Genomic DNA, 14,654 nt, shown 5'->3' with positions numbered 1-14,654 from the left:
TGTGAACTTGGTGTTTGTGAACCACTTACGCTGGGGAGCTGTACAGGAAGGAGAAGAGCGTTTGGGGCATGCAAGCCACAGGACAGAGCTTGAGCAACCACAGAAATAGAGACAGTGTACGAGGTCGTGTTGGTACATGCTGTGCTGGGGCAGAGGGGCTAGGAAAGGGCAGGTGCTTAATCCAGAGAAGCTGTAAGCACTCCTCGTGGGCACTCAGTTTGGAAGACAGCGCCTTTCAGAAACTGAAATGAAATGCAAATTTGGCAGGTGAAGGAGAGAGGATGTTTCAGTTTCGGTCTGGACTTACTGACAGGGCTTTGGTAGGATCAAGGCTGAAAGTATGACCAAGAAAGAGTATATTAAGTAAAACGATTGGAAATGGGAACCCGGGGCTGGGGGAGTGGCTCAGTCACTAAAGTGTTTGTCATGCAAGCATGAGGACCCGATACCTGTCCACAGAAACCACCATGTAAAAGGCCAGGTGTGGTGGCATGTGCCTCTTATCCCAGAACGAGAGGCGAGGAGACAAGAGTCTCTAGGGCTTGGTAGGCAACCCGTTTAGCCCAACCATCATGCTTCAGGCCAGAAAGAGGCCACCCAAAGTTGACCTGTGGCTTGCACAAATGCACACACACACACACACACACACACACACACACACACACACAGAGGCATGCACACTTACACCCATTCACCCACACCGGGGTGGGGAGAAGAGGAGGAGGAGGGGAAACAGCTATGAGGAACAGTAAAAATTATTGAATGCTAACAGTGAACCTGGGTTGTCTTCTAAATAGAATGGGTGCCCATACTCTTGAGGGGAACTGTTATAGAGAGAAAATGTATTGTCAGCCAAGTCAAGAACTAACCTGAGCACATTCAAGTTGGAGGAGCAAAGAATTTAGTGTCAGAGCTTAGACCTGAGGACCTGACTGAGGGATGTGTCTGCAGAAAGCCCAGCTGGCAGTTGTCTGGGGGTGAAGGAAAAGCAGCAGCTATGTGACAGATATCAGGCATCGGGTCTCGGGAAGAGGTGCTACAGTTACTATTTGACATTCGGCATCGAGTGATTTAATTCCGGCACCCGATGCACTCATCTGAGGCAGTGCCTCTCGTTGGGTTTTTCAGATTAGATAAGACAGCACACAAGCACCAGCACAAGTCTTGTCGGTGTTAAATTGTATGCCCTCCCCAAGAATGTAATACGTAGTAATAAGATCACCCAACTGGTTTGGTCAGTTCCTTGTAAACTCCCAGTCTGGTCTCAGTTTTCGTTGGCCAGGTGCTTATTAGAACTGACAGTGACTTGAAGGACAGACTGGCAGACTTCACAAGGCCCTCTTTATGAAGAGAATGTGTAGTTACATAAACTGCTTTAATGCCTAACTCTCCCAGTCACTGCCCCAAACTGCAGAAAGTGCTCTGCCAATCTCCATTTCGGGGGTGCTTCTCAGTCACCTTGCTTTCTTGTTCATTCCCAACTGCTCTCATCCCTACTCACCCACAGCCAGCCCATAAGAAACAGTCATTGGTGTAATAAGAGGCAGAAAATGCCCTGGAACCAATGTGTATTTCAGTTCCAGGTAGCAAATATACTCTGACTCCAAGGGGCCTGTTTAGGAACCCAGGAGGTGAGCAAGTGCGTTTGCAGGGCCACATCTGCACTGGAGCAGGGCTGTGTCTTCTTGATAGAGTCCTCTCCTTGTTTTCGCCTGTGCCTCTGTCCTCAGAGTGTGCTTCTGATATCTCTGTCATCTCTTGCTTACTGAAAATAATCTGTCTTCTCTCTGTGAAGGTCAATTTTCAAAAATATGTTTAAAAAGCTGATTCTCTGGATTTTTAATGCAGTCTCCTATTTTTTTAAGGACTTTAATGTATTTTTTTTAATTTGTATGTGTGTGTATGTCACATGTGTGTGCCTGTGAGGGTCATAGAATCCCTCGGAGCTGGAGTTGCTGGTGATTGTGAGCCACCCTAGTGCTGGAAACAGAACCCTGGCCTGGAAGAGAAACAAGTGCTCTTAACCACTGAGCTGCCTCTCCATTCCCTAATAGACTGTCTGTAGGTGAGAGCTCTCTACCTACCCCATGACCTCAGTGTATGCTAATGGGTAAGTTCCTGTGGCTAGGAAGCATAAGAATTCAAGCCATTTCATAGCTAAGGTTTTCTAGTCCAACAGGAAAATAAACAAGTGTAGGTCTTCCGTGCTCTAGGCAGCAGGCAGGGGGTTGCTGGTGTGACTCACTCACTCCAACCTCGTGTTCTAACTCAGAACTCACTTGCCCCTTTACACATGAGCCTGAACTCAGCCTGTCTGTGCCTCGGCCTGCTCTCTTTCCCGAACTTGAAATGGCCTTGCTTCTTGGAAAAAAAAAATAGTCCTTTCCAGCTAGACCTGGCTTCTGCTCTGTAAATTCTCTGGATTGGACAGATCTGCTGCACTCTTCTTACTCGTATTCTTAGGACATTCCCGTACATACACATATGACCACACCGTCCATGAAAACAGTCATTGTTTACATCCTCATTACAGAAGATACACATCCTGGTTTCCCTCATCGCTGTAGAGCCAGTGCCCACTGTCATGCTTTGCACCTCCTAGATATTTTTGGTTCTCTTGAAATGAATCCAAAGACAAACCTCCTGAGGCAAACCAGGTAAATCCTCTGACCTGAAATTCAAGGTCAGAGAGAATGTTTGAAATAGACTGCTGGTGTCATTTAAAAAAAAAACAAAAGTGAACCCAGGCAGCTCAGACTGGAGGTGCCCTTCAGATCTCTTTAGGAAGGGTATTGGTGGTTGAGAGCTTGGGTTTTGTGAGGCGAGAGAGAGTTCCCTGCCTATCCAAGACTTGGGCATGTCTTTCTGGGGCTGCTCTGACTGGATCAGAAGCCTGTATGTTGATTGGTCACCATTTTATAAATACAAACCACGACACAGCCCCACATACTGGAAATTTTTTCTCATTTGTGGCTATTACTTAAAACAAGTAAATCACCAAAAACGTTTTAAAGGCAAGTACAGGCCAAGGCAGCGGGTCAGATGACATGATTGCTTGGATTCAGGAAGTTTTCCTGGCACCCATGGCCAGTTAGTTGCTGAGGTCCACCAGCTCTTGTAGGCTGTCTGATACTCCCAGTACAAGAACCAGAGTCTGAGGCAGGCCAAAGAAGCAGTCTAGGCTGAAAGTGAGTAGTCCATACCCCCTGCAGAGACTAAAGCTACAGAGACGTGGCCTCCCTAAGGAGTCTGCGGTCCTGAATTGAAGAAAGAGACCCAGAAGATGGCCATGTCCAGACCTACTAATGGCAGGAAAGGGATCAGCTGTTGAATGTCCTCATGGCCTTTGTATGTGACATCTGGCCAGAAAGCCACAAAAACCACTACAAAAATGGGTCGAAGGAAGTGTCTGTTGTGAGGGTGTTACTGATGTCCTCCTGGGACAGGAAGTCTCAACACAGCTGGAGTTCTGTTCTCCAAACAGCAAATCTAGCCTTTGTGCAGACTCAGAACATATCCAAAGATAGCATCTTCTAGCTTCATATTTCTTAGAGACATAGCGAATTTATGTTATTTCCTCGGTCTTCCGCTCAAGCACCATTTGAGTCAATTCTTAGAGGAAGAGACGAAATAGTTGTCCCTTACATCTCCTTGAAGGCATTGTCTATGAACAAACAGAAGGAGTTCTTAGTAACGTATGCAGTGGCCACTAGCCTTAAAGCAGCAGTTCTGCCTGCAGAGAGGGAGGGAGCACTAGGAAACTTGGCTTGGGTTGCATCCAGTGTGGCTCAGTCAAAGTTTCTACATGGTAGAACTCAAGAACGTGTTGCCTGTCATTATTTGGTGCCAAGTATCATCTAAAAGTCATTCTCAGGTTAAAAAAAAGTTAGAGGCATGTTCTTAGTGCTATTGAAATTAATTTTATCTCCTTTTGACATGAAACAGTGTTGATAGCTAATAGGTAGCAGTGAGAGCTACAGATCCGGCTTAGGTCTTAACTCCAAATTCAGCCCCTAGCTTTGAACCCATGGACAAGATAATGACCACCAAGTTTATCCCATGGAACCTGTGGGGTGAGATGAGTCAATGGGTAGTGCTTCTCAACCAAGTTCCTAACATCCAAGGCCTGGTACTGATGGTAGTATGCTTGGTAACAATTACTATTTATATAGGGGATTAAATACTTAAAATTATAATATAATATCAGGAAGCTTTATTTTTTTATTTTTTTATTTGCACTTCAAATGTTATCCCCTTTTCCAGTTTCCTATCCATAAACCCCTATCCTTTGACCCCTTCCCCTGCTTCTATGAGGGTATTCCCCCACCTACCCTTTCCTGCCTCTCCGCCCCTATACTGACATTGAGCCTTCACAGTACCAAGAACCTCTCCTCCCATTGATGCTCCACAAGGCCGTCCTCTGCTACATATGCAGCTGGAGTCATGGGTCTGTCCATGTGTACTCTTTGGATGGTGGTTCTGGTTGTTCGGTATTGTTGTTCTTATGGGGTTGCAAACCCCTTCAGCTCCTTCAATCCTTTCTCTAACTCCTCCAATGGGGACCCTGTTCTCAGTTCAGTGGTTGGCTACAGGCATCTGCCTCTGTATTTGTCATGCTCTGACAGAGCCTCTCAGTAGACAGCTATATCAGGCTTCTGTCTGCATGCACTTCTTGGCATCAGCAATATTGTCTGGGTTTGGTGGCTGTATGTATATGGGCTGCATCCCTGGGTGGGGCAGTCTCTGCTCCAAACTTTGTTTCTGTATTCCCTCCTATGAATATTTTGTTCCCCCTTCTAAGAAGGACTGAAGCATCTGCACTTTTGTCGTCCTTCTTCTTGAACTTCATGTGGTCTATGAATTGTATCTTGGGTAATCCAAGCTTTTGGATAATATCCACTTATCAGTGAGTGCATACCATGTGTGTTCCTTTGTGATTGGGTTGCCTCACTCAGGATGATATTTTCTAGTTCCATCCATTTGCCTAAGAATTTCATGAAGTCATTGTTTTTAATAGCTGAGTTGTACTCCATTGTGTAGATGTACCACATTTTCTGTATCCATTCCTCTGTTGAGGGACATCTGGGTTCTTTCCAGCTTCTGACTATTATAAATAAGACTGCTATGAACATAGTGGAGCACGTGTCTTTTTTATATGTTGGGGCATCTTTTCGGTATATGCCCAAGGGAGGTATAGCTGGGTCCTCAGGCAGTTCAATGTCCAATTTTCTGAGGAACCTCCAGACTGATTTCCAGAATGGTTGTACCAATTTGCAATCCCACCAACAATGGAGGAGTGTTCCTCTTTTTCTCTACATCCTCCCCAGCATCTGCTGTCGGCTGAGTTTTTTTTTATCTTAGTCATTCTGACTGGTGTGAGGTGGAATCTCAGGGTCTCGGGAAGCTTTGTATTTGAAAACCAACCAAGAATATTTTAGAGGTAATTTTTAATATGTTCTCAGGCAATAAAAGAAAAAAGTCCTGTTAATTAAATTTACCCTTCAAAAACTTAGCCAAATAAAATGGAATTGTGCCCATATACCTTCCTATTCCTGATCCTTAAGAAAATCACACTGCCAATTCATGGTTATCTAAAAATCCTTCCATGTTCCAACGCAGCACTTCTAACATATTTGGTACCAGTAGGAAGTGAGGAATTTCATTTTAACTATTCTGTACATAACCCTGGGTCATGACAGTAGCAGTGGTCACAAGTTCCTCCAGAGCCTACCTCTCTTCCTTCAGACTGACTCTGTGCTGAGGAATTTCTGAAACTGGAGGCTTTTTATGAATGTGTGTCTGTTACAGACTCAGAGTACAAGAGCTAAAGGAGAGAGTTTTGGCCAAAACAAAACAAAGAAAACATTATATGTCTTTCAAACTAATAGAGTCTGCCATCAAACTTATGATCACAGGAACATTATTTATAGGTATAATTGGCTTTTATTAAGGGGTGTATATTAAAACTAGCAAAGAAAACTACATCTGTCAGTTCTCTCTTGGTAGACATGGCTAAGGCTATTGAAAGCAGATATCCAGCCAGTTTAATGTTTGGTACTATTCAGCCTTATTGAGTAATTTTAATGAAGGTTTACTTCCATATCTAGATTATTTCCATTTATTCACCAAATACTTTGTAAATGCAAGGTAGAAAGGCAAACATATCATTCACATGAGTTAAGCTTTTATGAAGTCATATACAACAATTCAACTTTAATTTTACACACATCATACATTGAAATTGGGGCTGGAGTGGAGGTTCAGTAATTAAGGTTCAATGATATACTTATTGTTCTTCCAGAAGACCCAAGTTCAATTCACAGACTACATTAGGAGACTCACAACCACCTGTAACTCTCACATCAGGGAATCCAGCACCGCTGGCCTTCTCAGGCACTGCACTCGTGTGCACTACTCACATGCGGACACACATACCCATGTGTAATACAAAGTCATAAAAATATGATGAACATTTCTTTAAGTGCTTCTCAGCCATTCAAGATTCTTCTGTTATGAATTCTCTATTTAGCTGTAGATCCCACTTTTTTATTGGGTTGTTTGGTTTCTTGGATGTTAGCTTCTTGAGTTCTTTATATATTTTGGATATTAGCCCTCTACCAAATGTGGGGTTAGTACAGATTTTTTTTTTCCAATCTATAGATTTCAGATTTGTCTTCTTGACTATGTTCTTTGCCTTACAGAAAGAAGCCTTTCAGTTTCATGAGGTCCCATTTATCAATTCTTTTTTTAAATTTTGTTAATTATATTTATGTACAGAAAACTTAAGTATACATTTAACCCAGCTTAGTGGTGAGTTCTTTAGCCTTTGCCTTTTCCAGCTTGGCAATGCGAGCCACAGACTTAGGACCCAGGACGTTGCCTCCCCAGTGGCAGCGGATCTCATCATATCTGTCATTATAATTGGTCCTAATAGCTTCCACCAGCTTAGCCAGAGCACCCTTGTCTTCCGAGTTCACCTGTGTGAAGGCAACAGTGGTGCACGTCTTCCTGTGGACCAGGCGCCCCAGCCTGGCCTTTCCCTTGATGATCCAGTAGGGCACCCCCATCTTTCGACACAGGGCAGGCAGGAAAACCACCAGCTCAATGGGGTCTACAGCATGGGCAATCACCACCAAGGTGGTGACTGTATTGACCCCTGCTTGGAGGGCAGGTGGTCTCTCAGTTGGGATGTCCCTGTTGCCAGCAGCTTTCTTCTCAGTGCGGGCCAGCAGCCTCTGCTTCTTCTCCTGCTTTGTCTCTGGACTGTACTTGTGGGCAAGCTTAAGCAGCTGAGTCGCTGTTTGCCTGTCCAGGACCTGGGTGAACTGGTTGATGGCAGGAGGTACCTTGAGCCGCTTATAGAGGATGGCTCTTTGCTGCTGCAGCCTGATGTAGCAGTGTTAGATCTCTTTGGGGCTAAATGTCCTGCCCAATGCTGAAGTTCTTAGGCCTCTTCTCAACCAAAGGATTGACCACCTTTTTGGCCTCCTGTTTCTTGATCACGGCGGGGGCTAAGGCCACCACCTTCCCCTTGGCCCTCTTTCCTTTGGGCATCTTGCTAGGCTGGAGGCAAGAGCCTATTTATCAATTCTTGATCTTAGAGGATGAGCCATTGGAGTTCTGTTTAGGACTCTCCCACCCCCAATGCCAGTGAGTTGGAGGCTCTTTCCCACTTTCTCTTCTATTATTAGATTGAGTGTATCTGGTTATATGTTGAGGTCCTTGATCCACTTAGACTTTGCACAAGGTGATAAATATGGGCCTATTTTCATTTTCTACACAGCCAGTTAGACCAGCACCATTTATTGAAGATGCTTTCTTTTTTTCATTGTATATTTTTGGCTTCTTTGTCAAAGATCAATTGTGCGTAAGTGTGTGGTTTTATTTCTGGATCTTCAATTCTATTCCTTTGATCAACCTGTCTGTCTCTGTACCAATACCATGCAGTTTTTTTTAATCACTGTTCCTCTGTAATAGAGCTTCAGGTCAGGAATGGTGTTCCCCCAGAAGTTCTTTTAGTGTTAAGATTGTTTTCGCTATTCTGTGTTTTTTTTTTTTTCCAGATGAATTTGAGAATTGCTCTTTCCATGTCTTTGAGGAATTGTGTTAGAATTTTGATGGGCATTGCATTGAATCTGTAGATTGCTTTTGGTAGGATGGCCATTTTTACTATGTTAATTCTACCCATCCATGAGGAACAGTCATAGGGCAGACCGAGAGGGGGATAATGACTGGACTATTAAAAAAGATTAGGAGTTGGGGATTTAGCTCAGTGGTAGAGCGCTTGCCTAGGAAGCGCAAGGCCCTGGGTTCGGTCCCCAGCTCCGAAAAAAAAAAAAAAAAAAAAAAGAACCAAAAAAAAAAAAAAGATTAAAGAATAATAAAAAAAAAAGATTAAAGAATAATAAAAAATAAAACATAAAGTGCATGAAACAGAAAGTCAGCTCTTGTGTGATAGTGTGATAGTTTCATTTACAAAGCATTTTTACATATATTATCCAACATACTAATATTACTGTAAGGTAGAAGGACAAATGTATTCTTCATTTTACAGAAAACAAGACCTGAGGAGATTCAAATGTTTACTGTTAGAGTTCATGTTTCCACCACTTATGACCTCAAACTAGCCACTTAATCATTCCCTACAATCCCTGAACTGTGAAAAAGAATTAAATGTACGACCTGCTTTGTAGGCCAGGAGGGTGGAATGCGCACATAAGCACATAAGCACACAAGCACGAGGCTTTACGTCAGAGCCTGGTGTACCATAAATGCTCACTAACTGTTAGCAGTCATTATCACGCAGCTAGTGAATGTTAAGTTAGTAAAGGGCTTGCACCCAGATCCTGGCCTCCGGGCTCCTAATCTAGAGTTTTTTGTCATTCCAATGATCAGTAGACATGAGGATCATGAAGATAATTCTCCTGTAAAAAGAAACAGGACCTGAAAAAGAAGTGTTTGGATCTCCCCACACAATGCAATAAAAATGTTTAAGAGGAGAGGCACTAAGTAATTGGGTCACTATATTGTATTTATACATCAGCTTATCATGTGGTACCACAGTTTATACAGTTATTACATGTCAGTTTAAAACTATGTTGCAGCAAGATGTCAAAGTCCATGCTTGTTGGGCCAGCTCTTCTGAGGCTGAAACGGGAAGACATCAAGTTTGAGGCTAGTCAAGGTTATACAACCAGTTCTAGGCTAGCTGAGTATAGCTGGACCCTGTCTCAACAAGGAAATCTTTCTCTCTTCTCTCTCTCTCTCTCTCTCTCTCTCTCTCTCTCTCTCTCTCTCTCTCAAAAAAAAAAAAAAAAAAAAAAAACAAAGACAAAGCAACCCCACCACCACTGGCTGTGCCCGTGGAAATCCTTGAATCAGTACTGATGTTTGCTGGTCCAAGTGAAGGTACAGCACATCTATATCAAAATCCTCTCCCAGCCACACCCCAGGGCTCAGAGAACATCTGTCCAGGAAGACAAGGCCGAAGGAATATAAAAGCCAGAGGATGGAGAAGAGTGCTGTGACTGCTGCCTTTGGGGTTTGACATGGTCATTGCACTCATGAACTCACCATAAATTTGTTTACCTGCCTACAACTCAGCCAGTCAGAATCCCAGCACGCTAATAGCTGGGGCACTATTAGTGGTTGATGGCCATTGGGGGTGGGGAATGAGTTTTTCTTTGGGATTATAGCCATTGGTAGTTTGTCAATATGTCAGTAGATGGCCTCACACCCATACACATGTGGACAGGATAGGGTAGGTTGTTTAAAAAAGAAGAGGATGAGGAAGAAGGGAAGCGAGAGGAGAAGGAGCAGGAGGAAAAGGAAGCAGGAAGAAGGAGCAGAGAAAAGAAGAAAAGAGAGGGAGAGAAAGACATAAGTCGGTGGGGAGGTGTTGAGAAGGATCCTGAGGGAGTTGGAAGATGTAGTGGGAAGTGGATACAATTAAAACACATTGTGTACAATATGGAGTTTACAAAGAGTGAATAATAACAAAATATATCTTTAAAAGATTTAAGAGAAAAAAATGAATTTGTAGATTCTCTCAGAATATTCCTTGGGGAAGCAGCACCAGTATTGTGCACATACACAGCAGCCTGTTGGGCTGTTTAAAAAGCAGCTTTGGGGAAGTATAATTCACATAGTGTACAGTTCATCACTTTAATATGTGTTATTCAGTAGTTCTCCATATGTTCACAGGCTTGTACAACCATCAGTCACCAGGATTGATTCCTACCACCCCACCCACAGCCCTGCCCCCTCTAGTTATGGGTAGCCATTAATCTGTGTTTTGTCTTGATTGGCCTCTTCTGATCATGCTGTTTTGCGTCTGGCCCCTTTCACTTAGCACAATATTTTTAGAGCTTATCCTCGCTGCGTACAAATCAAGACTGTTGCTTGCCGGATGGAAATGATGCTTATTTCCTGGATACTATTTGTAGTTTGCACCAATCAGAGTCTACCTTAATGTTGAGACCTATTGTGGGAGACCACAGAGGTGTCTGAACTTGCTCCCTTGAGTAGTTCTGAAAATTAAACGAAGTGATGTTAAAGAAACCAGCTATCGGGCTGGAGAGATGGCTCCGGTTAAGAGCACCCGACTGCTCTTTCAGAGGTCATGAGTTCAATTCCCAGCAACCACATGGTGGCTCACAACCATCTGTAAAGAGATCCGATGCCCTCTTCTGGTGTATCTGAAGACAGCTACAGTGTACTTATATATAATAAATAAATAAATCTTTAAAAAAAAAAAAAAAAAACAAGAAACCAGCTATCCCAGTAGCACGTGATTTAATTAAGCAAGATAATTGTCTGTATGCACCAAGAACAGTGCCTGGCAAAACAGGGTCTCAGGTCCCTTTGCCCCACTTGCATATCCAGGATTAGTAAGACTTTACTAACCATGAAGCAATGGGCTTCTTAACTATAGTCCAGACTAGTCTGCAACTCCTTATGTAGCTCAGGTTAGCACACATGGCAACCATCCTGCCTCAGCCCCCTGAGCACTGCGAGTACAGGTCGAGCCCCATACATGCTACAGGTGATGTCTCACTACAGCTTTGGGGTGAAGCACTGACCTTTCCTGCCTTTGTGTTTCTTTCTCCCCAAGGCTACGCCTTCCTGCTGTTCCAGGAGGAGAGCTCGGTGCAAGCGTTGATAGACGCCTGCCTAGAGGAGGATGGGAAACTGTACTTGTGTGTGTCCAGCCCCACCATCAAGGATAAACCGGTAAGTGATCTGTAGCCAGCAGCTGCTTTCCCACAGTGCTGTGCGGTTGACTGACTGTTCTTCTCCTTATCGTGGAAGTGCAGTAATTAGGAGCCTAGTACCTGGGTTGATCTTGCCCTGTCGAGCTGGAACTGTTTGCTGGTGATGAGAAGTTAGCTAAAAAGTACTCAAATTTCATGTTTCACTTTTGAGACCACAGGCAAATACATGAGTTCTTGACATCCACTTAACGCTTGGTAAGCTAACTGCTATTTAGAAACTATGAGTTGAGGTAAACAATACTCTTAGTGGTTCTGGCAGCTCTTTTCTGTCATTATTTCAGATCAAGGACAGGAGGAGTTTACTTTTTAACATCCGTGAATGTATGCTCTGTGCTGGGTTGTATCCACGGCTACCTGATGGGTGGGCCAGTAGGTCACACTCTAAATGGACAGTTTCAGCGGGGCAGGAGAAGGGCGGGGCAGAGAGCATGGTGCTGAAACTATAAACAAATGTGTGCATGTCCAGAGTTTGTGGCTAAGAGCCTGTGACTTCTGAGCTATTGTAGTGAGTAGAGAAGGGTCAACACGGTGTTCAAAGCAGAAGAAAGGAATGTAATTGACGTGGCAGTGGGAGGATCCCTGGGGAGTTGGCAGGGTGAGGCGGGATGAGTTTGTGTGTAAAGGCTCAGTCCTCAGGGTGGGAGTCAGTAAAGTAGTGATGTGGATGAGTGGACAAGGGGCTAAGGCTCTGCCCAAGGCCTGGAGCAGCCACTGCACACATTCATCAGAGGTGTTGGGCCTCCCTCGTCATGGCAGAAAGGTTAATACAGAAAAAGAAACAAGGATTTTAGACATTACGAAGGCATCATTGTAATTGTTAAGTTCTGGGTCCATTGCCAAATTTTGATAACATATTGAATGCTGTGGCTGTGCAGGGAGGGAGACAGTAGTGGGGAAGGTAGGGAATTTGAGCTTTATTTAAAAGGCACGTGCATGGTGTGGAGGACATGCAGGCGTACTGAGAGGAGGGCATGTAATACATCAGCTGAGTACCGATCAAACCTAAAATTGAGGCCTTTAGAGTTGTGTGAGATTAGAAACTCCCTACCAAATATAGCAACGACCTGTCTTTAACAGTCAATCTGCAGAGGTGCCCCTGGCATTCAGTGAGAAGGCAGTGAGAGTGAACTAGGAAGGTAATGGGAGAGCGGCCACTCACTGTCAGTGAGGATGCAAACACATTTTATATGTAAAAAGGCAAAGGGTTAGAGGAACACGATGACGTAATTATGCCCACACTAGAGAACAGAGATGAGACGAGATGATCTCAGGGCTCAGGAGCTCCATGTCACTGGCTCTGTAGGGGAAGGGGAGGAGATGTCTGGTAGGGCAGGCCTTCACCTGGACAAGATGTATCTTGAGAGGGGAGCAAACTGATCGTTGCAAACATATGTGATATGAAGATACCACCATTGCTTCTTAGCATTTGCACTCTAAGTTTATGTGTTACTCCAGATATTAAGGGCTTTGAAGATAATTAGTATAATCCTCTCTACTGGAAATGATTATAAGAAACTAGCTTTCAATTGTTACTTCACATTTCTACCTGATCAGTTTGCCTTATCTGAGCTAGAGGAGGAGTTGTGCTGCAGATAAATCCTGATAGTGACTATCAAAAACGTGTTTATTTGATCCCACCAACCCAGGATTTCCAGCATTAATAGTTGGGATAAACCTCAGAAAGAAAAACCCTACTTTGAATGAATACATCCCATGGTAGATTCCAGAGCTTTTGTCTCTAGTTTTGCAGCTTCTTTCTGGGCGCTAGCTTTCCATCCACCACTCCCAGCTTCAGTTACACACCCCTCGCTAGCAGCTCATCTGTACCAGCTCATACGATGGATGTCCCAAAGAGAGCAACAGCTGGAATTAGCCTTCCAGACTCATGAAGGGCCTTGGAAAAAGGCACTCATTCTGCAGGCTTTTCCATCTATGGCTCCCCTGCTCCGAGTCTGAGGCTGACTAGCTTTCATGTTCTACTCTCCAGGATGCTAGTGCCCTGACTGTGACGTTGAATTCTTTCTCACTCTATCAGAATAAAAACATGGATGGAAATATATCAGATTCCAAAGTTACCTTGAAGATTTTCCTACCCTTTCTCCTATTTCTCAAATCAAACCCCTCTTCTGGTTAAGTGAATTAAATTATTTACATTGTTTTCCCAGCGCAGAGTCCGACAGTAAAGTCTGCTCTAAACTATCTTGTGCAGGATCATGCTTGTTTTAAGTCAATCAAATCCCAAACTGATGGACTTTAGGGTATATTATTAAGTAGGTGGTTTTATTCGGTGATTTCCTTCCATTCAATCCTTCTATGTGGATTGTCTGTGTAGCTTTGTATCAGAAAGAACTGTGTTGGTTGCCTGATTATTTTGACTCTAGTCCCATAGGAAGGAAGGAGAGATTGGCAACAGCAGGAGCTGCTGTGGGTTCAAGATCTGTAACTCTTTCCTTCCTACAGAACGAGGTGCTCCACAGTTCCTCAGTCCCAGGCATCTCAGATGACAGTAATGTCTGTGCTTCCAGGGAGGCAGGGGGATGCCATGAACAGCAGTCTCTCTCTAAACAAACTCTAGAGCAGGTGTCCTGGACGAGCCCCACAGAATAGATGGAAGACAGAGGGCAGGAAGGCAAGGAGATGGTAATGAGTCTTGTTCTGTTTTGTTGAGACTGGGCACATGGAACTCCGGCTGACTTGGAATTGAATTTTAGATCAACCTGACACCAAAGTCAAAAGGTCTGTCTGCCTCTGCCTTCCAAGTACTGGGACTAAAGACATGCACGACCTTGCCTGATAGTCATTCTCGCTTCTAGAATAGAGTGAGGCAGGAAACGCCTTGAGAAGACTCTAAACTGTATTACCAAGCTGATGTGTGCTTATGTAGGTTAGGTTTTTGGATTATTGCTCAGGTAACATGGCCACTCACTTATACATTGAAAAACAAAATTCAGTGGAAAGGATGATAGAGACAGAGAAGCAGGAGTTAGATGCTACTACTGCTTCAGTTCTTTTTTTAAAACTGTGTTTTAGTTGATGTGTGTGAATGCGTGTGAGGGTCAGAGAACAACCCTGGCGTTGGCTCTCTCCTCCCACCGTGTCAGTCCTCAGTCCTGGGAATGAAACTCAGGTCATCCGGAGTTGGCGGCTAAGTGTCTATATGGCTGGCCCCTGTTTCAGTTCCTAATTTTGTCTAGTATGCCATTCTGGTCTCTCCTGGCCTACTTATGTGCCTGTCAGTGGAATTTCTAGCACTTTCAGTCATTCTTCCTCAGTTATGGAAACAGTCCAGAGTGTTTGTCTAAGAGTTGAGAGCGCTCCAGTCTAGCTTCAGTTTTTCCCCCCGGCCTTTTTTGCTTTCTTTCTGACCTTCATATCTGTTTA

The 14,654-nt window shown here is 44.0% G+C and overlaps 1 protein-coding gene across 15 annotated transcripts in view; it reads left to right on the top strand.

The window, feature by feature from the left end:
* The window catches only part of Cpeb3 (cytoplasmic polyadenylation element binding protein 3), a 182,076-nt gene that overhangs the window by 124,029 nt on the left and 43,393 nt on the right, over positions 1-14,654 (top strand). For all 15 annotated transcript variants that reach the window (XM_017590350.3, XM_063265169.1, XM_063265176.1 and 12 more), the window contains one exon: positions 11,114-11,232. In XM_017590350.3, coding sequence (XP_017445839.1) covers positions 11,114-11,232 — 119 coding nt within the window. The remainder of the gene's footprint in view (positions 1-11,113; positions 11,233-14,654) is intronic.

This window comes from Rattus norvegicus, chromosome 1, assembly GCF_036323735.1.
Source record: "Rattus norvegicus strain BN/NHsdMcwi chromosome 1, GRCr8, whole genome shotgun sequence".
NCBI classification, from domain to species: Eukaryota; Metazoa; Chordata; class Mammalia; order Rodentia; family Muridae; genus Rattus; species Rattus norvegicus.
Note: the sequence above shows the minus strand (reverse complement) of the source record. Positions and strands in the feature narration are given on the sequence as shown.